The sequence below is a fragment of the Andrographis paniculata genome, unplaced genomic scaffold, assembly GCF_009805555.1.
Source record: "Andrographis paniculata isolate CXL003 unplaced genomic scaffold, ASM980555v1 Contig18END, whole genome shotgun sequence".
NCBI lineage: Eukaryota > Viridiplantae > Streptophyta > Magnoliopsida > Lamiales > Acanthaceae > Andrographis > Andrographis paniculata.
Window position 1 is genome coordinate 1,159,850 of NW_026137468.1, and position 20,545 is coordinate 1,180,394.

General features: G+C 33.7%; 4 protein-coding genes across 8 annotated transcripts; 1 reads left to right on the plus strand and 3 right to left on the minus strand.

Annotated features, from left to right (window-relative positions):
* Positions 1-184: 184 nt before the first annotated feature.
* LOC127239997 (glutamyl-tRNA reductase-binding protein, chloroplastic) lies at positions 185-2,589 on the plus strand. Its single transcript, XM_051258413.1, has 5 exons — positions 185-723; positions 863-943; positions 1,698-1,802; positions 1,888-2,037; positions 2,267-2,589. Exons 1-5 carry the CDS (start codon positions 313-315, stop codon positions 2,495-2,497), a joined length of 978 nt encoding a protein of 325 aa, XP_051114370.1. The 5' UTR covers positions 185-312; the 3' UTR covers positions 2,498-2,589.
* A 2,546-nt stretch (positions 2,590-5,135) lies between these two features.
* Positions 5,136-8,738, minus strand: LOC127240004 (GATA transcription factor 24-like). 3 transcript variants are annotated; one of them, XM_051258443.1, is made up of 8 exons: positions 8,568-8,738; positions 7,935-8,252; positions 7,545-7,628; positions 7,336-7,466; positions 7,109-7,240; positions 6,157-6,262; positions 5,544-5,615; positions 5,136-5,408 (listed from the first exon to the last, which is right to left on the minus strand). In XM_051258443.1, the coding sequence occupies exons 2-8, from the start codon at positions 8,202-8,204 to the stop codon at positions 5,340-5,342; spliced, it is 864 nt and encodes a 287-aa protein (XP_051114400.1). In that variant the 5' UTR covers positions 8,205-8,252; positions 8,568-8,738; the 3' UTR covers positions 5,136-5,339. The 3 variants fall into 3 exon arrangements, with proteins under 3 accessions (XP_051114400.1, XP_051114383.1, XP_051114391.1); XM_051258426.1 differs by lacking the exon at positions 8,568-8,738 and adding an exon at positions 8,360-8,557; XM_051258434.1 differs by lacking the exon at positions 8,568-8,738 and adding an exon at positions 8,360-8,556 and having other exon boundaries at positions 5,136-5,405.
* A 697-nt stretch (positions 8,739-9,435) lies between these two features.
* LOC127240026 (GATA transcription factor 24-like) lies at positions 9,436-12,508 on the minus strand. Its single transcript, XM_051258446.1, has 8 exons — positions 12,365-12,508; positions 11,719-12,030; positions 11,470-11,553; positions 11,260-11,390; positions 11,016-11,150; positions 9,938-10,043; positions 9,784-9,855; positions 9,436-9,690 (listed from the first exon to the last, which is right to left on the minus strand). The coding sequence occupies exons 2-8, from the start codon at positions 11,986-11,988 to the stop codon at positions 9,625-9,627; spliced, it is 864 nt and encodes a 287-aa protein (XP_051114403.1). The 5' UTR covers positions 11,989-12,030; positions 12,365-12,508; the 3' UTR covers positions 9,436-9,624.
* A 729-nt stretch (positions 12,509-13,237) lies between these two features.
* On the minus strand, positions 13,238-17,664 carry LOC127240038 (uncharacterized membrane protein At1g16860-like). Of its 3 annotated transcripts, XM_051258458.1 has the most exons (6): positions 17,554-17,664; positions 17,296-17,475; positions 14,759-15,735; positions 14,293-14,448; positions 13,816-14,027; positions 13,238-13,617 (listed from the first exon to the last, which is right to left on the minus strand). In XM_051258458.1, exons 3-6 carry the CDS (start codon positions 15,656-15,658, stop codon positions 13,425-13,427), a joined length of 1,461 nt encoding a protein of 486 aa, XP_051114415.1. In that variant the 5' UTR covers positions 15,659-15,735; positions 17,296-17,475; positions 17,554-17,664; the 3' UTR covers positions 13,238-13,424. The 3 variants fall into 3 exon arrangements, with proteins under 3 accessions (XP_051114415.1, XP_051114424.1, XP_051114432.1); XM_051258467.1 differs by having other exon boundaries at positions 14,759-15,733; positions 17,296-17,654; XM_051258475.1 differs by lacking the exon at positions 17,554-17,664 and having other exon boundaries at positions 17,168-17,309.
* Between the last annotated feature and the right edge of the window lie 2,881 nt (positions 17,665-20,545).

Sequence of the window (20,545 nt, forward strand, 5' to 3'; positions counted from 1 at the left end):
TAAAAATTAAAATAAGAAAATAATCAGGAGAACCAAGCAGTAAATAAGTAGGGTGCAAGCAGCACTTGTGGATTAAAAATATTGAAAAGGTAATTTATTTAAGTAGAATCTTTTTATTCATATTAAAGTAATCACAACAGAATATAAATAAAGTCGCTATTCCGCACAACGTGATTTCAGTTCGAAACACGATTTTTGCGCCAGTGTTATCATCAAAGTAGCGCACTGTCGGCCTCTTCCCAACTGTGGACTCCGAAATTCTTCAGAAGAGATCATTAGGTAGAAGAAATTCATCAAATTTTCTACATTCAAATGATTCCGCATGCCAAATCTGTGTCATGCAATCTTCTGCCTTCGATTCTTCCTCCCGCACCACGTTTACAGAGGCGTTCGGTTTCGATTTCTGGACGGATCAACAGAGCATTGTGGAAACCACTGAAAGGCAGAAAAATTTCAATCCAGCCGCTGAAATGCTCGGCTTCTGTAGTGTCAGACCGACCGCAGGTGGAATTGACCGGAAATCACAAGCCTGTTCCAGCTGAGGTGTCGAGAACTGTTGTGGATCTGTCCTCTGTGGGTACGCTTTCAGTTCTCTCGCAGGACGGCTCGCCTCTGGGATTTGGCGTGCGCTTTGCGGTTGACTTGAACGGAACTCCTGTTTTGTGTTTAAATGAGTTTGATGCGAAGTTTTCTGATGATAGGAGGTGCAGTCTTCATGTTCAGGTGTGTTTTCAAGTCTGACGCATAGTTTCATGTTTGTCGTTGCTTGATTGTGAATTGTCTGTAAGTTCTCTGGATTTCATCTCATTATAGCTTTATCAGATTAATGTTACTGTTTTTTATTTGGATTGGTCTGGATCAGCTGGAGCAGTGTGGAGCTCGGACGCCTCAATGCACAATCCAAGGGAACCTCGAGAAACCTAGGGATAGAATGGCCTTGAAGGTAAGTTTTGTCTTAATTTATTTTCTCAGCAACGTTAAGTGACTCTATTAGATTTTCATCTTGTGGATGATTTTTTTGGTCAGATAACTTTGGCGGATATAAAATGATTTTCAATTGCGTTGTTTATTTGTTACTGTATTGCATTTGGACAATTTCTTCCTATGATGCGTATGGTTACCGGTGAAGAATGTTAAACCATGCAGCTGGTTTGATCATCTATATACAAAAATGATGTACAGAATGAAGTTCATATATAATGTGAAATTATAAGTTGTGTTTGTTTGGGGTTTGAATTTTGAGGTTGGATTTGAATAGTGAAACTTTGATATAAATAAGAATGTAAAGTTGATTTTTAGTATAATATACAAAAATGAATAGTAAATTTTTAGTATAATATACAAAAATGAAGAGTAAGTGTTTGATTCTGGTTGGGCTAGTGTGCGATCTCTTTGAGTTGTACTTCTGACTATTTGTTAATGTGTAAATTTCAATGGATGATTTCCAAATAATTTGTATATTTATTAATGCTCCTGGTGTGTTCCATCAATGAGTGATCATGGGAATACTATTCAAGTGTGACCAGAATCACACATACATTGCTACCTGATATCATTCTAAGTGTTAATTGGATGTATTAATCTCCGTTACAAAGTCAGAATGTATTGAGCATAAGCAGGAAAGTTGGTTGTATTGGCAATGTCAGTTTTGGCCTAAACTGAATGCTCGCTTACTTTTCTTACTGATTTGTTAACAGAAATTCTGTTCGGCATGGGGGAAGCGCTTCAATGAGGAAGTGGATGAAAGCCAAATTTATGTCATTGACGTCAAAAGGGTACTTCAGATAGAAGATTATGCTGAGGTATGGTTTGTATTAGTTATGGTTTAGCTTTCAAGAGTATCTGGATGGCCTACTGAGGTTGACTGAATAACGAAAACTTCTTCAGGATGGTGTTTGGGTAAGCTCATCAGAGTATGTGTCAGCTGAACCCGATCCTCTTCGAGATGCTGCAGAAGGAATTGTTGATGAGGTTAATAATCACAATAAAGAAGACGTTTTTCGCTTCTGCAATGTTTATGTCGATTTGGATTTTCAGGTTGGTGCTCAAAGGTGTTCCATAATTCTTGATTGCCCTTCCTTTTTAACTCGCTAAACTTTTCTTTTACTGATGGTTAAAACTTAGCATGAAATTCCACTTGCCTGTGCGCCAAGGGAATTATAAATTTCTTTTATTTCTACATTAGGTTCAGAAATTATTGATTATTTTTTTCCATGGGAACTGATTGACTATATATATATATATATATATATATTAATTTTCTAAGGTGCTGGATGCGAAGATGATCTGGGTAGATCGACTAGGATTCGATGTACACCTCAAAACTTTACAGAATGAGGTTTATGAGGTTCGAATACCTTTCCCTAGAGAAGTGACGGACGAAAAGAGTGCTAAATCATCTTTTAATGGCATGTCTCAGCTTGCCTGGGAAGTGGAAAAAAATTTCCATGTCCCTGAATTTGAGAAGGTAAAATATTTCAAGAAGATCGTCGGTTAAGTTTACTCCCATTATGATTTTATTGTTACCCACTTTTTGGTCAGTTTAACACTACAAGTTTGGAATATATGAGAGGGTTTGCTGTTTCCCTAGGCTTGGATACAAATTATTTTAGCATCTGATTTGGTCATTGCCATATGGTGTGAATTTTTTTGATGAGTAAATTTGCAAATTGCTGTTTCTAATTATGATGTGCTGGCATAAATATATTGGGATTCTCTTTTCTTCTGTTTAATTTATTTCTTATTTTCAGCAATTTCTCCTTCAGGAAGCTTCAAAAGTGTGATGACTCCACACTATTTGATGCTTTTGCTTTTGCTGTCGAAATCTGAAATAAGTTAGGGTACATAATATGTATATATATATATAATAAGTTAAATTTGAATTTCCAGTCCTAAATATCTGCATTAGTTCAGTAGGCACCGAGTGATACTGAGTTTGCAGCTCACTGTTCACTCTTTCTTTGCTTGTAATCCAAATAGAATTAGCTGAACATTATGGGTGTATTTACTTGTAAGATTTTGGTTTTGGTTTTGAATAGAAAATTTTTGAATTGAAATAGTTGTTTAATGTGATATAAAACTGCATAGTATCATAAATAGCTGATCCATCTATTACCCACCTGGCAGGGGATGTAGTATAATAAATAAAAATAGTTGTTTGATTTTATATTTTTTTTAGAGAAAAGAAAATTGAAATAGTAAATTCAGGTGGAAAGTTGTACAAGTAAGCATTAGGAAGAAACCCTTGAATTTATCCTTGTTGATGATCTCTTTAGAACGTATAAATGTTCGTGTCCCATGTCATTCAACTCCACAATGCAAAGGGGAGGGTAAGTAGGGATAGACTAATGCAGGAAGAATTCCCATTAGAACTGTTAATCAGATTAAACCTATAGTGAACCCCAGGAAAAGCATCATCAGGAGTAAAGATATAGAGCCCGGGAAACTAAAATCTTTTTCCAGGTAGACTTGATGTATTGCAGCATATCATTGTGGCAAAAAGGGATATCTGACTATCAGCAGAAGTGAGGTCAAATCTCGAAGGTTTATCTTCTTCGCCAGGAATGGTGTGGCTATCGGATAATGCTTCACAACAATGGTAAAAGTTCAACTCCTGTTTTTCAAAAGGTAAACTTACGGCTTTTTGCATAATCCCGGATCCATTGATGCAGAGAATACAATGAAGCTGGTAATCTATTACAACCTGCACTTTCTATTCTGTAGTGCTCAATCATATTGTTTCGCCTCGAGTATATGTACATACATGCATATGTATGTACATATATATATATATGTATATGTATGGAGTGCATATGTATGTACATATATATATATATGTATATGTATGGAGTTCTTTTAAGTCACTTTTGAACTAACATAACAGGTTTGGAAGGAGGTCATATGGCCCCTGGAAAATAGGCAGGGGATACAATCTTCGTTTGCATAACATATGTGACTGGATTTTTGCAAGGTACTCAACATTTGAGGTTCTTTAAGGTCTTAGTTTAGGATTTTATAATAGTAAATAGAAATACTATTTAATGGGATTTGTTATTCGGTGTGATGCCTTTGATGTTTTGATGGTTCCGGGGGAAAAAGAAAAAGAAAAAGAAAATAAAAATTAGTTTAATCGTTTTAATGGCCCTTTGTATAAAGAGGACTGTAGCGTCTCTTGCTGATAAGGATTCATTAGGCGGCGAACTGAGTGACAAATTTTGTTACAATGAAAGTCTATTATGTGATCAAGTTTGAATTGCATGTTCCGATTGTTTGGTTTTGATTTGAAATTGAATTAATAATGGCTTCAAAAAATTGTGTTAAAATATGAAATATATTATTTTAAATTAAATATTTAAATTTTTATAATAAATATTTTAAATTTTTTTTTTTAACTTTTGTAAAAAATATTTTGTGTTGTTTATTATTATTTTTTAATTGCAATTTCCAAGAAATAATATTGAGAGAACAAGTATTTTAATGTGATATTATATAAAATAAAAAACGAACGCACCCACATTTGGTGTGATTATTTTTAGAGAAAAATGAAAAAACAAAATCCCATTAATTAAATATATATTGAGTTCAGTTCGAATTTGATTTGATTTTAAATAAATAAGTAAAGGAAGAATTGAATTTGAAAATAAGATACCCAACCAAATAGCAGGCTACTTAGGCTTTGACGGGTGTGTTTGTGGGAGAGTTTTGAATATGAATAGTTGTACAATGTGATAGGTATTAATATGATATTTTGAATATAAAATTAATTTTTAATATAATATACAAAATAAAAAAATAGATGCTTAATGTGATGTTTTTGAAAAAAAAAATTAATGAATAGTATATTTGAGAGAAAATTCCCCAAATAAACACACTTATGTTTTTTAAAAAATCAATAAAAACATATTAATTTTACCTACAAGACACTACGTCCGACTACTATTTCACTTAAAAAACCAAAAATCAATACCTCTTAATACAAATAAAACACCCTTGTTCATGAATAAAAAAAATTGTAAAACATAAGCCAAAACTCTATCACAGCAGCGAATCATGTTTTTTAATTTTTGGATCGCTAGTTTAAATACTTTATTTCTTTTATGAACATAAAGATTTCGTTAATTAACCACAACAACAAATGGCAAGAAAAGGGGAAAGGCATATTATATATGAATAATAAATATTATGATAATCTACAAGGGCATTAAGAAGGGCAACAGTTTGCATAACATGACTAACAATTTAGACTACACGAAACAAAGAAGACAATGGAGATTCAGATTATAGCATTACCATCAAAGCAAGCTTAGCGGATAGATAGATAAATAAATCTCACTCACTGATCATGATGAATCATTGGCATTTGCTTCAGTGCTCAAAGCCATTTCTTCTGCATCTAAATTCTCATTCTGCTACCAATACAACACAACACCGGGATGGCAAATTTAGAACGAACGCGCTGAAACTCATCTCGTTATCATAATTATTAAATTTTTGTAGCACACCATTCGTTACATGGACACAAAGGAGGTTTAGAATTAGCATACCTCGTCGGTCATTTTAAGCAGAAGATTTGTTCCTTGCGAAGTTGATGTCTTCGAGAGGTCCCTCAAAGTCCCCTGAAGTCCCAAGTGATTGGAAAGTCGAGGTAACCGGGATTAGAACAATACAGTTTAATAACAGATGATTGCAGTAAATTGTATAAAGAAATTGATCCCTATGTGATGGTCATTCCTGAATTAACACTCAAGACTGACATTATTCTAATGCAAAAATAATGAAAGCATAATTAGAAACATTGTTGCAAAATAATTATACTATTTGATAAGATAATTATCGGCTTTCCTCACATTTTACATGATTCAGACAGCATTTGTGGATTGAAAAATTGATGCAAAATAATTATGCTATTTGATAAGATACCTCTTGGCTTTGCATTTGTGGTTATAGCCTCCTAAAAGTTGAAGCGAGGTGCAAATTACAATTACAATTGCGATAAATTTACATTACCCATAATGGAAGATATACGGAATTGGAAGAAAACAGAAAGAAAACAGCAAAAGTCCAAAGAGTATAGAAATGAGAGTTCCGAAAAGCTGCCATCTATTCAAGAGAGACACCTAAATCATGTTCGTGGATAATGCTGTAATAAAAAGTTACCTTATTTGCCCACATAAGTCCGCATGCATTGCAAAGTGTCCTGGGTCCTTCAGGACCCCGGCGCATCATTGGGGTAGATCTCACGCTGATACCACAGTGGCGGCAACTGGAAATTTGTTGTGAATTACTTTCATGTTTCGTAAGCCACATAGTGATAAAACATATAAAAAATGATTATATTTGATTATGACCTAATGCAAGTAGAAAAAAGTATATCGTCACCCCGCAACAAACCTAGATGGCTATTCATACACGTAAGCAAAACTTAGGCTGACAATACTATGGCAAATTGATTATATACCTTCCTTCCAATGTGCAATCATAATTTTGTCGGGGAGTAAATATATTAAACATTTCAGGTCAAACTACTCAAATGACATAACAAATAGCAACCTCTGTCAACAAAGGTTCAGGAGATTTTTAAGACGAGCTTTTTATTCAAGTCTTATCCAAGAAAATTCTGAATATTGCGGCATAAAGAGCAAATATGAATCACAATGTGCATCCAACGGCAATTCCCGTCACTATGCCAATAAAAGACAAATTATAATAAGCAACATGCTCCAATCAAATTTTAAACAATATCCAGCACTCGCCTTGGCGATGTTTATATTCATAAGAATTTCAGCCTTCCATATAGAAATATATTCATATGTCTCTATCTTCCCCACCATGATCAACAATGAAAGCAAATTCTCAGAAAATTGCATAGTGAAACCTGGTGTATGTGATCTACAACATTAATTTTAATCTAATGTTAGTTTTTTTTCAAGCTTTAAAAATCATACAGAAGAATTGGAAACCGTAGAAACGAACAAAATCTAATACACATACAGGCAAACAGGATAAAGAGGTCGGACAACTAAAATAGGAAATTCTATAATAGCATGTATAAACATATATAAACTAAAACTTAGCAACATATATTGGAAATATGAATGGCCAAACTCACAATATTTCGGGAACTGGTGATCCATTTCCATCTCCCAAACTTTGGCTTGAGTCCCAACTTGACACAACTAAAGCTGAATCGTTAGCACTGTTGGGCTTCGAGGATGTGAACTGTCCTTTATTCCGCTGCATCCTAACAAAGTTGATGGCAAAATATCGAATTTAAAAGATCAAGAATAAATGAAAAATCTACACTAGATAAGGAGCATGGTGAAAAGATCCCACTACCTAAGAGCCACTTCCTTCCGAACAGTATATCGTATCTTTTTGTCAAAATTTCGTTCTTTCCGCTTCTCACGGAATCTAATTAATGAAGCCAATCTCTGAGGAACATTGAGCTTCGGAGGTGCGGATAAAACCTGTTGAAAAGGTTTAATCAAATGCGTGCTACAAGAATCAAACCATTGAAACACAAGAACTATTCGAATATATCCTACTCTGTTATTAGATCCAGATACGGCAATAGGGGGAATGTTTAGAGGCACTTCACGTCCTCCCAGTAGTAGAAGTACAGCTTGAACCTGAATTTGTACCCACAAGAAGAATTAACAAATGCACGATTAAAACGGAAGTATGAAAAACAGCAATCAGCACCCGTAAATAGTCTAAATCCGACATCAATCCTTTCAAATCTAATTTTCAAATAGAAACAGAAGGATTCAAATATCTACTCAAGAGTGCAATTTCATGATACTAATAATTATTAACCACTGCAAACGAAAGCTAAGGAGAACTTAAGAAACTCATCATGGGCGCAAGCATCTACAGCAGACGATACCAAACAATTAAACAGATGCACAAATTTTACCGAAATGTAGAACAGAGACCTTATCGGGCGAAACGGAGTCAAATACATAGAGCTGACCCTGAAACGAAAGGGTTAGTTGATTGTTAGCCTCAATGCTGCTGTGTGTAACCGCCCCTCCATGGTTTCCTGATTGATTCTCCGCATCAACAGAGACATCCCTGTCCGTGAATTCATTTCCACCATTGTTATCATCATGGACAATCTCATCGTGATCAATGGCATTCCCATCACTCATATGATGACGCAAGTAATTCATCATCCCAGCTTCACTCCCAGCCATCCCATCCATATTTACTTCAAGTAGTAATACATTAAAACTACATTGAGATACACACAGCTGCAGCAATAAAAGTTTAGGTATTCAGTTCCTTAACTTCATTAACCAAAAAGCATTAGCAATTAGCATCAAACAATTGTAGCAAAAGCAATCTCAACTTCACCAACCTTGAGTATTCGAACAATTACGCAGTACTTAAGCGTAAGGATTAGCATAGATTAACTAACGAACATAGAAAAACACGTACAATAAACCAAAATCAACTATCAATTCCAAAGGAAATACGCTAAAGCATCAGCTATACAACTAATAATCGCGTGAATCATTAAAAACTCAAACACTAGTAAAACAGAGAGCAAAAATAATCGCCATTACAATCAAGGAAAGCAGATGTCCTGCTCGAGCTGGAGAAATGGAAGAGCCGCCGAGAGGTGGCTTGTAATCGGACGGTGGAGAGCTGAGGTAGAATCGGCGAAGACGAAGATGATGATGAAGATGTGTGGCTGGATGATGCCTCCCCCTTTTCCCAATTTTAGGGTTTATATTTTCCCTTGATTGGGCCAGGAGAGGAATAATTAATTATATATTTTTTAATATTAACAGTATTTTAATTTAATTATAAAATAAAGTATATATATTTTCAATTGGGCTGAGTGATGAAATCAAGCGGGCTTGAAGAATTGGGTCGGTGCATTACGGCCCAACCAGTCAAATTATTTTATATTGTATTATTTTAATTTTAATTTATAATTATTTTTATTATATAATAATTATTTATATCTTAAAATTGATTCTATATTAGATTTTGTAGATAATTCGTTCATTCAACACCAAGAGTTCATAGGTAACATTCAAACAGCCGAATTAGACCCAAATATACCCAAATCCCACTGAATCCGACTAGAATAGATCCAAACTTAAAATACCCCAAATTTGACATTTGGATTTTGAGTCGAAATTTAAATAAATAAAAAATTTAAACTAAAATAATTGTACTAAGTATATAAATATAATTTAATTTTTTTTTTTTTTTAAAAAAAATGGTGAATAATGAAAATTGTGAAAAGCTTGACAATTGAACACACCCTAAAGCTTATGTATTTATTTCAATTTTTTTTCTTTAATATTATTAATATATTATTATATTTAATCGGGTCAGGTCGAATCTATGTCCAACTCTAGGTTCAGTCTACCCTTAGACCATGGATCATACCTAAACAATGTATAATAATTACCCAGCATATATACCAAATTCCATATCCAAATAAAAATAATTGAACACAACTCTAATCTACAAGATCTATTGCCATCCCTAGGAGGGCTGGGGCAATAGGAAAGGCCATATATTATGCCAACTACAAAGCCACACTTGATCATGAAAATAGTTTGTATGACATTAAAAGTATTTCAACCAAACCACAGATACCAGAGATCATGAAGAGTCGTTGGGATTGGCTTCATTGCTCAAAGCCATTTCTTCGGGGTCTAAATTCCCGTTCTGCAAATCAAACATGAATGAGACATCGGGACAACAGATTTAGATCGAACGGAAAGTAATCTTTCTTTGATAGCATAGCAATGCACGGCATACCTCATCATGCATTTTAAGCAGAGGATTTGTTCCTTGTGAGGTTGTCGCCTTCGAGAGGTCCCTCAAAGTTCCCTAATGTGCCAAGTGTTTGAAAGTGTGTGATTATTACAAATTGCAATAAAGTGTATATTCTTTATTGCACCGAAAAAATTACCTTATTTGCCCACATAAGCCCGCAAGCATTGCAAAGGGTTCTTGGTCCTTCGGGACCCCGGCGCATCATTGGAGTAGCTCTCACACTGATACCACAATGCCGGCAACTGAAAGAAAAAAAAAAATTATTGTAATTTACTTGCACATTTCGCCAAATAGATAAGAGTAACTAAAAAATATAAAAACTGATCATAAAATCACCAAATCCCAATGCAAGTAGCAAAGTAGAAAAAGGTAATTATTCATAACACGTAGGGAAAAAAATAGGATGATAATGCGTTCTCGAATGACTACATACTTTCCTACCAATTCGGCATCGATCAAGATGGAGATAATCTTATGAGGAATAGAATGAATCGAAGGTGAATTCAGTAGCTAGGGATTTCAGATAAAAACAACTCAAATGAAGTACCAAGAAAACTAAGAATCTTTGATGACTTAGATTCTGACAATTTGTAAGCCTGGACTTTTTAATTCAAGTTTCTTACAAGAAAAATTTGATAGTTCGGAACAGGAGGAACAGACATGTATCACATTCTACCAAAGAGCAATTACTGTCCCTTAATGCAAATTAAAGACAATAATTGCAGTGAACAACATTCTCAAATAAACTTTTAACTATATCCGGCATCCGACTAGGCAATATTTATATTCACAAGAATCTCAGAATTCCCGTCAAGAAAGATATTCTGCACATTGACTTCTATCTTCATTATCATGATAAGCAAAGTAAATAATGTAGCAATATCCCAGAAAATTGCTAAGCAAATGATGTACATGCTCTATCTACATCAAAGAGTATTAGTAGAAAAACTCCTATACGACTCATCGACATTAAGTTTGATTTCAATTTATTTCTTTAGCTCAATTAATTGCATTTCATAAAGCAGACAAAAGCTATTGGATAACAGAAGAACAAAAACTATGAAAATGAAGGATTTAAAACAAAAAATAAACTGAAGAAAGCAAACATGATAAAGAGGTGAGCAACAAAGACATGAAATTCGATACTAGCAAGTATAAATAACTAATACTAAAACTCGGTGACATATATTAAGAATATGAATGCTCAAACGCACAAGATTTCTGGAACTGGTGATCCAATTCCATCTCCTCCTAAACTTTGGTTTGAGTCCCAACTTGTCCCAACAGATGCAGAATCGTTAGTACAGTTGGGCTTTGAGGATGTGAATTGACCTTTATTCCGCTGCATCCTAACAAAGTCCATGCAAGAATATTACATACAAAAGAAAAATTGAAAAACCTCCAAAATTGATGATAAGTATGCAAAATATATGGAACACGATGAAGAGATCCCTCTACCTATGTGCCACTTCCTTGCGCACAATATATCGTATCTTTTTGTCAAAATTTCGTTCTTTTTTCTTCTCACGGAATCTAATTAATGAAGCCAATCTTTGAGGAACATCCAACTTTCGAGGAGAAGATAATTCCTGTTGACAAGGTTTCATCAAATGAGCGATACGAGAATGAAATCAGTGAAAACACAAGGCCTATTCAAATGTATCCTACCCTGTTATTAGATGCAGATGCTGCAATAGGTGAAGTGTTTAGAGGTACTTCACGCCCTCCAAGTAGTAGAAGTACAGCTTGAACCTGAATGAGCCGCGATTAACAAATGCACGATTAAGATGAAAGTATGAAAAGACAACAAAAATCAGCACCTACAAACTAAAACAGTTATGTATCTACAGAAAACAATACTAACTAGGCAGACAACAAAAGCAACTACACAAATTTACTCAATTAGAGAAAAATTACCTTATCCGGTGAGACGGATTCAAACACATAGACCTGATTCTGAAACGACAGTGTTAGCTGCCTGTTTGCCTCAATGATGCCATGTGAACCCATCCCTCCATCATTTCCAGATTGATTACCCGCATCGGCAGAAACATCCCTGTCAGTGAATTCATTTCCACCATTATTCTCATCATTGACAATTCCATCATGATCAATGGCATTCCCATCACTCATATGATGATGCAAGTAATTCATCATCCCTGCTTCACTCCCAGCCATTCCATCCATATTTACTTCAAGAAGAACACATTAAAAAGATACACGCACCACCTGGAGCAATAAACCATCAGGTAATCAGTGCCTTCACACGATTTACCAAAAACTATTAGAATCGAGCAATTTTAGCAATGCAATTGATTCTCATCCAAAATAAACCATAATTTGACCATCCTTGATTATCCAAACAATTAAGCAGGCACGTACGCGTAAGAAAGGACACAACACAAATTGACAGACGATAACTGAAAAGAAACAAACGATAACCAAAATCCAAAATCAATTCAAAAGAAAAAACACCGACGGATCAGATTTCCAACTAACAATCGCGTGAATTGTTATAAACAGAAACAACAGTAAAGCAGAGGGCAAAAATCGTCGCCATTACAATCAAATAAAGCAGATATCCCGGACAGGAAAGTCGGAGAGCCGCCGATAGGTGGCAGGTAAGCCGACGGTGGATAGCGGCCGGAGATTCAGCGATGTCGACAATTACGTAACTTCCCCGCTGGCCGGAGCGAAACTTTCCCGATTACAGGTTTCCATTACTAATATCAACAATATATATATATTTAAATTTTACTGAATCATCAAGTCGAGTTGAAATGGGCTACACCAAATCTAAGTTGGTGGATCCGAGTTTAAATGGGTTAGATTGGGTTAAGTGGATAGGGCCAGAAAATGGGTTTGGGTTGGATATGAGATCAACGGACCAGATTGAATACAATCGGGTCATTTTATTTAGGCCTAATTTAGGCCCAGACCAATTAAACCATCTGCTGCTCCCTTTAGCTACAGGCCCAGCCCAGGTATAGTCTACAAAAAGTGTTCTTTTCACAATTTCAATTTGTATACGGAGATTCTATTGTTAATAGGTTCTGCCAAAAATTTATCAAACAAATTTATAGTATAATATAAAACTAATAATAATAATAATAATTTGATTTGATATTTAAAAAAAATAAAATATAGTACTAAAATCACAAAAGACAGCCTAAAAAGTCTTTTGCTAGTTTTACCATTCTTTAAATTCCTGCTGCTCTTTGAATTTCTAACCACTAGTTTCCATATTTTTGCCATGAGGGATATGTATATTTTCTTACATTCAACGTACTTAAATCCAAAAATTTAATTTATAACTTTAAAACAAATTCGTATCCAGATATACACAGTCCAAAACTGACAATATTATATTAATTGTTGAGCTGATCTAATCCTAACAAAAACTTAGGCATTGTATGTATAGGCATTATATACAATATACCGCAACCAAACAAAAGCACAATTAGACATAATAACAAGCAAACTGTACAGAGAAAAAAATAATAATAACACAAGACTAACTTAGTGAATTTTTTCACCTACAGCCAACACTTCTATAGACTATTACGCCGATGAAATACCAGACACACATTATATATATTTGTATGTATTTATGTATATAAACATTAGACTGCTATAACATCCATTTTTGAAGTATCTTCACACCTCAAGACAATGCCCTCAAGGCTGCCGGGAAACAAACACTTACTCCATTGGCATCCCGTCGACAGAGGCTCGGGGGGACCGACGATCATCAGCACATTTTCGTTTCGCTGCACCACGCCCATCACGCTCACCGTGCTCCCTTCCTTAACATACCTGCCCGCCACAAAAAAAAAAAAAAAAAAAAAAAAGGTTGTGTTCTAACCATGAGTAGGAACAAAGGAACAAAAACTCGAATTTCTGAAAACATTTGTGCATCTATTAGTACATCGTTGTCTCTAATTATTTGCATAATAAAAACAAGCTAATTTTCTTTCTGGAGCCCCGAGTAGTATGGAAAGGAAGAAGATTTACCCTTCCTTTAACCGCATGACCCGATCATCGCTTGATAGATTCCTCTCTCTTAACCACCGGGTGAGTTCAGGAGATGAATCGTTGTTTTTAGGATCTACGTCAATGATGACAGTTTCGTCTACATAAGGAGTCACCCGTGCACCATACCCAGTTTTGACCAGAGCTCTGAGTCCCGACTGGAAATCAGAGATGTAGAAGTCGACTGCATGCCTCTGCAGGATTAGAATTTATGAGTACGAAATTCTGAGTGACTTTAGAAGTTCAAGCATCGATATAATTACCAGACTACACAACATATGGGGTATGTAAAAATTGTCAATAATCAAGATTTGCGTTAAAATAGTGCAAAAATCTTTAACCAATCATGGAGATCCAAGGTTGAAAGTTTGCTACTATTTTCATATTAGTTCTAAGGACAAAAATTGGCGTCGCAGTTTCACTACAGAAAAATGAAAACAGAAGTTAGCTGATGCTTACCTCTGCATACCTAAGCCCCCATCGGAAAAGTGGAGGTGTAGGATTTGCAGCCGTGGAACTCAATCCTCTGTATTCATATAAACTGGTGGATGTGTAGATGCATCTAGGAACCTTCTGGAAGGATGATTCGAGGGGCATATTTCCGCAGGTGACCACCTTCGACAGTGTAATAAATAAGCCAGAGCGAGAAAATAAGACAAAACTAGTAAGAAAGCTGACAGCATGATTATAGGGAAACTACAGAACAATTCAAGGTTCACAAAAATATGCTAAAAGGTTAATGGAATATAATTTTCTATTCTAAAGAAGATTGCCAAGAAGCACAAAATAAATAACCTTGCTGATGCTGGAGTTAACAAATGACCTGAAAGCATTTGAGTAAGTTACTGGAAACAGTTTCAAATCAGATCATGTAAAAGCGCCAATATCATTAAAAGATGAAAAAAGAATTGATTAGATTACGCACCCCGGAAACCTTAATGTACTGTCCATTTTTGGCTGTTCTTAATTCAGAATCTGGGTACTCAGCAATGTATCCAACGACAGCCTTTCTACCCCAGCAAGAATTCCAAGTGAACACAGCAGCAACAATGCAGAATAAGACGGTGACAGCCACGAGTAAAACGTAATTATGAACTGCCCCAAGGATAAATCCCCCTGCAATGAAACCCATTACAAAAAGCAAAAGAACTGCCCACATGATAGCCGTTGGAAGGTTCCTCTTGAAGGAAAACTCAATATTATGACCGAGAGTTGTAACAGCCTGGTTCCCGCTGACTGCACTGTTCACTTTAACCGATCCAGTTGAGTCCAAAGGTCCAGAAACTTTTCTTGGGGCGCCAGTAGAAGTTAGTGAACCGGAAGAAATGGGTCCAGAAGTAATGAGACCTGTCGCCGGGAGAACTGGTGTTTGAGGGCCTGAATTTGGCCGAGCACTTGGTGTAATTCCACCGGATTGAGGGCCGGAGAATCTTTTGATAGGCTCCCCATGCTTACTCAGCGGCCCAGAATTTGATTTCTTCATTGAAGTTGAACCAGTTACTCCTGAGGATGATGACGCTGGACCAGAGGTGGAATGAATCGACCTAGCTGCTGCACTTGGGTTGATCGGTCCAGAGTGTGAAGATGGCCTAGCATAAGACCCGGACCGCGGTGGTGCATTGGATATAGGACCAGATTTTCTAGACTTCGACCCATCAACAGGAATATCGAACATCTTCCCAAGCTCACCAGACTTCTTGATATCCCCACCAGTGTAGGGCATTGCTACTGAGCTCATTGTTTGTGTTCTTTCTTTAGGCTGCTCAGGACGGCCGGAAACATAGAGACCGCTACTAAGCTGATGAGACGGGAATCTGGACCCCATCAGCTTTGCTTATCTAGGAAGTGCAGTGGCAGAAGAACTAGATGTCGCGGTTATTACACCACCATCCAACTAAGCCTCTACGATGAAAGCAAATGCTCTCTATCAAAACCATGGTTCTCAACTGATTTATAAAGAGAAGGATAATAACAAAACATAACTGTGATACAAGACAAGCTTTTTCATCTATGTAGCCAATAGTAAAGACTGTACCAAACAAAATATGATAACCACGATAATGTAAGGAGTTGTTTAAGTAATATTGTTTTGTAGGTTATTAATATTTGCGCTATAATTAAGCATACACCAGAAGAAAGGGCCTAAACGAAAAACTATGTATATCTGTACAGATTGTGAAAACTTTAACAAATTAGACAAAGATAAAATCTGTCCGAAGGGATCGAAGCAAGTGGATGCATTAATCACCATTTACTTTCATATTTTGAGGTGCAACAATATCTAGGATCATCCATAAAAGCAGGCCAAAGAAAAGGTATAAATTCCAAATAAGAAAACAAGTTTGACTACGATACGACACCATCCTCATTACAACAAATCGTATTGTCCACAATGCAGATGAATTAATCCATACAAGAATAGATCTATAATCATTTACCTTTCAAAACTATTGCACTGAAAAGCACAACAGGATACTCTACTGGTTTTCCATTGAGAGCAAATATATCAACACAAACAAAGATAAAACACTATTGGGCCTTAAAAATCGACTACAAAAATTAACCAAAACATACAATATAGTGAGAAGGCTTTATCTAAACAATGCCGCAGCCAATATATGAATTGATTTAAGAACAAGTAATTCATTCAATTCGAAGAACATACAGAGAATAAGAACCAGGAGGTGAGAACATTCCATTACCACAAACCCTAATGATTTCACATGCAAGCAGATTCTTTCAAAAACATGCTCTGAACCAGTACATAAATGCTTATCTCTAGATCATGGTCAGCTGCACATGTGCAACCTTTTGAAGGGCAGAGATAGAGAAACAAATATTTGATCTACCGTCCATATACCACCATTTTCAGCTTCCATCATTGTCCACTACGGACAAAACATAAACCAATTTTGCGGAGAACATGGAACTGCAGCAGACATCAAATTTCCCACACATACACGAATTCAATATGGCCTACCAAAGATAGAAATAGAAGCCCTACAATGCCAAAATCCTAATTCTCTAAAATTGAATGTAACTCCAAATATGAATTTACAACATTTTGAAAATGCAAAAATCTAAGAAAAACAAATTCCAATTCACAGGAACCTTTTCAGTTGTTAAAAATCCAAAAACTAGAAAAGTCCAGCAAGAAGAATACACCGACTTTACATAATCATACCACCAGAAAATAACAAACATAAATTCAATACACACTGCATATTCACTTCAGTTCCAAAAACAGCAGAAATCGTTCCAATCGCCGCATTAGTTTTTTATTTTTCAAAAAAAAAAAAAAAAAAGAAGAAGAAGAACAGCAACAATAAGGTACCTCTTATTTTAATCAAATGCAGCAGTGATTGGGCAAATTTCAAGGAGACTCTGGCGCCATGTTTCAACGATGGATAACATGTATTTGTATATATATGGCGAGGGACAAAAAACAGAGATCGTCGTTACCTGCGAATTTGGAGCTATCTCATCGTCACCATACCCAGCACCTCCAAAATCCACGAAAACTGTCCCCAAACTCGAGCAACTGCAGCCGTCGGGTTTCTTAGCCCAGATTACAACAAGAAATCAACGGATACATATGATTTTGGTGCAGTTACAGTGACAGCGACTATTAACCATCATAATCTGTACAGTAGAACACGAATAGGGATTAAATTGCAGAGAGAGAGAGAAGAGAGGAGAGGAGAGATGCTAAAGACGCACGCGCGCAGGAAGCAAGTTCCACTTTTTGTGGGCAGAGTGAGTCTAGTCTGTGACTGTGAGCATTTGTCCCGCTTTTCTTTGCTCCTCCACTCTCTCTCTCTTTCTCACTCTCAGTATACACTTTTTATGTCCTTTTCGCGATATACATAACACTCCATTACGGCGTGTTTTCTGTTTCTTTTTGATGAATTTGAAAAGCGAAAAATATATATATATTTTAATATTAAAATAATATATCACAAAATATTTTGTAAAAAAAATATTTTTTTTAAAAAAAAACATAAGAACATAATTATTTAAAATTTAAATGATATTCTCTTTGTTCACTCTACTAGCTTATCGTTGTATTCAAAATTTAAAATATTTTATATTTTATAATTTTTTACACAAATATTATTATAATAATATTATAAGAGAATATAAATATTTCTATCATTTTATTTTTATATAATAATTAATATTTTAAAATGAACTTAAAAATTAAATGAATCCTTAAAATCGGATGAATGTAAAAAAAATATTTTAAAAATTAACAAAAATTTTATGCTTTTTTTTATGTTTTCACTATAAAAAATAAAAAAAAAAACAAAAAAAATATATATACATATATATACTGACATTATTCTTTTATATTACTCCCTCCCTCCCATAACAAAATATCTATTTTAGTCCGTCATATCTATTTTTCTAGTAACTGTACTATCTACCTAACATTATAAATATTCTTACAATTTACAATATATTACACAAATACCATTATATTTATATCATACGTACTAATAAGGTTATTTTATTCATTTCTATTTTATTAAAAAAACAAATGAATATTTAATTTCGGGACGAAGAGAATATTTTTTTATAGACGAGTATTCAATTTGAATTTGGGTAAAGGTATTATATTTTTGTTTAATATTTCATTAATCTCAATATAATTATTATTATTATTATTATTATTATTATGTTGTGTATCAATTTTGTAAAAGAAGATAATTACTTTTTCATTATGTAATTTTTTTACTTTTTTGATCTATATTTTTATTATTTTTATTTTAATAAATAATAATTAATTTGTTATTATTATTTTTATTTATCCAATATCCTTATTATTAATTCTTTAATAAATTGCTTATAATATTTTCATTTTAATTTTTACTTATTTTTATACTAAAATATTATTATTATTTTTTAATATTCATATATCTGGTATTGTTTATTAGTCCCGACGGAAGACATGTATATTAACAATTTATCGATAAAAATAGATTAAGCAAACAAACAATATTGTATATATTTATTGAAATGTATAATCTAATTTTTTTTAAAATCTCTATAAGAACTCTAAGGCATGTTCCTCTCTAGTAGAATTTTAAGAAACGAAAACCATTAAACTCATATATGAAAAAAGATGAAAACAAAATATACATATATGATTATGAATATCTTATACCTAACAATAAGCCACTATGCATAATATCAAAAAATTGTATTAATAAATATTTAAATAAAAAGTTAGATATAAAAGCTAATTAATTCATATTAAAATATTGCTTGATACTCCGATAATATATTATCTACTTTACGATGAATTATAAATAGTTTTATTTTGATTTACTAATGGGTCAAATAAGTGCATCAACACTCTAATAACCACCTTACTCGAATGCTAATTAACACTTAATGTGTTCGACTTTTTTTTTTAATTTTTTTTTTTTTTTATGACGTAAGAATCCGCAGTCGTTATCCAAAAATGCGCACTGGATAAACCCCCGGCCGAATATTATACCTGCAAACTAGGCTCGACGTTAATGTGTTCTACTTTTGATAACACATATACCAGTTTTAAAAGAATTAAATACAGTATTATTTATATAAATAATTTAATAAATATACATGTATTTAAGCAATAAGACAAGACGTTTATTTTGTTGTGAAGTCATATTTGGGCAATATTTTAGTAATATAAGATATTAGAAATAAGAGCTACTTTTATATAGATATATAAGTATTGCGTATATTTGTGTACATAATTGTGCGGCTTTAGATATGATGTTAATTGAGTGCTTGTTTACGTGTTTCTAAATTTATTTTATATTACTATTATTATTTAAAATATTACATTTACAAATTTTTATTTTAAAATATGACAATTTTTTTCATTTTATTTTTTAAGACATCAAGATAATATAATCGAAATAAACAAATATATATATATATATATTGCCATTGTAACCCATCTCATTCAAAAACTTTTAGGCCAACGTATAAAAAGATTAACGTGATATTTGCATGAATATTGAAATATCAGATGTAATATTTTATATAATAAATAAGTATTTAACATAATGGTTTAAAAAGATAATAAAAAATAAACAATAAAAAAAATAATAATAATAAAGCACAGGAGAAACAGTTATTATATGCATAAATCAACTAATAAACGTAGGCATCAATTTATTATTATTTTTTTTAAAATTATAATTCAAAATTTTAGGGGACCAATAAATTCAACCGACAGAGAAACAGGAGGCAAGGGCCTATTTAACATATTTATATTTATAGGGTGTGTTTGTTTGGGATTTGAGTTTGAATTGAGATTTAAATAGTAAAAATTTTGAATTTGAATAGTTGTATAATGTAATATAAATATGTAATATTTTGAATATAAAATTAATTTTTAGTATAATATAAAAAATGAAAAATAAATATTTGATTTGATATTTCTAAGAGGAGGAGGAGAATGGGATGAATAATGGATCTAAAATCCAATTCCCTAAACAAACACACCCATAATATAAACATTCTTTAAGATATATAAATAATATAGCTACCCTTTTTTTATTTTAAAATAATATAGCCGGAAATTATTTAATACCAAAAATATATTTTTTAATATTAATAAAAAAGTTCAAGTCACAAGCAAAGAATACCCTTTGTGAAATATTTCTTCAGCATACTCTTCTATAGCTCGTAAGATCTACCTTCTCACATAGTG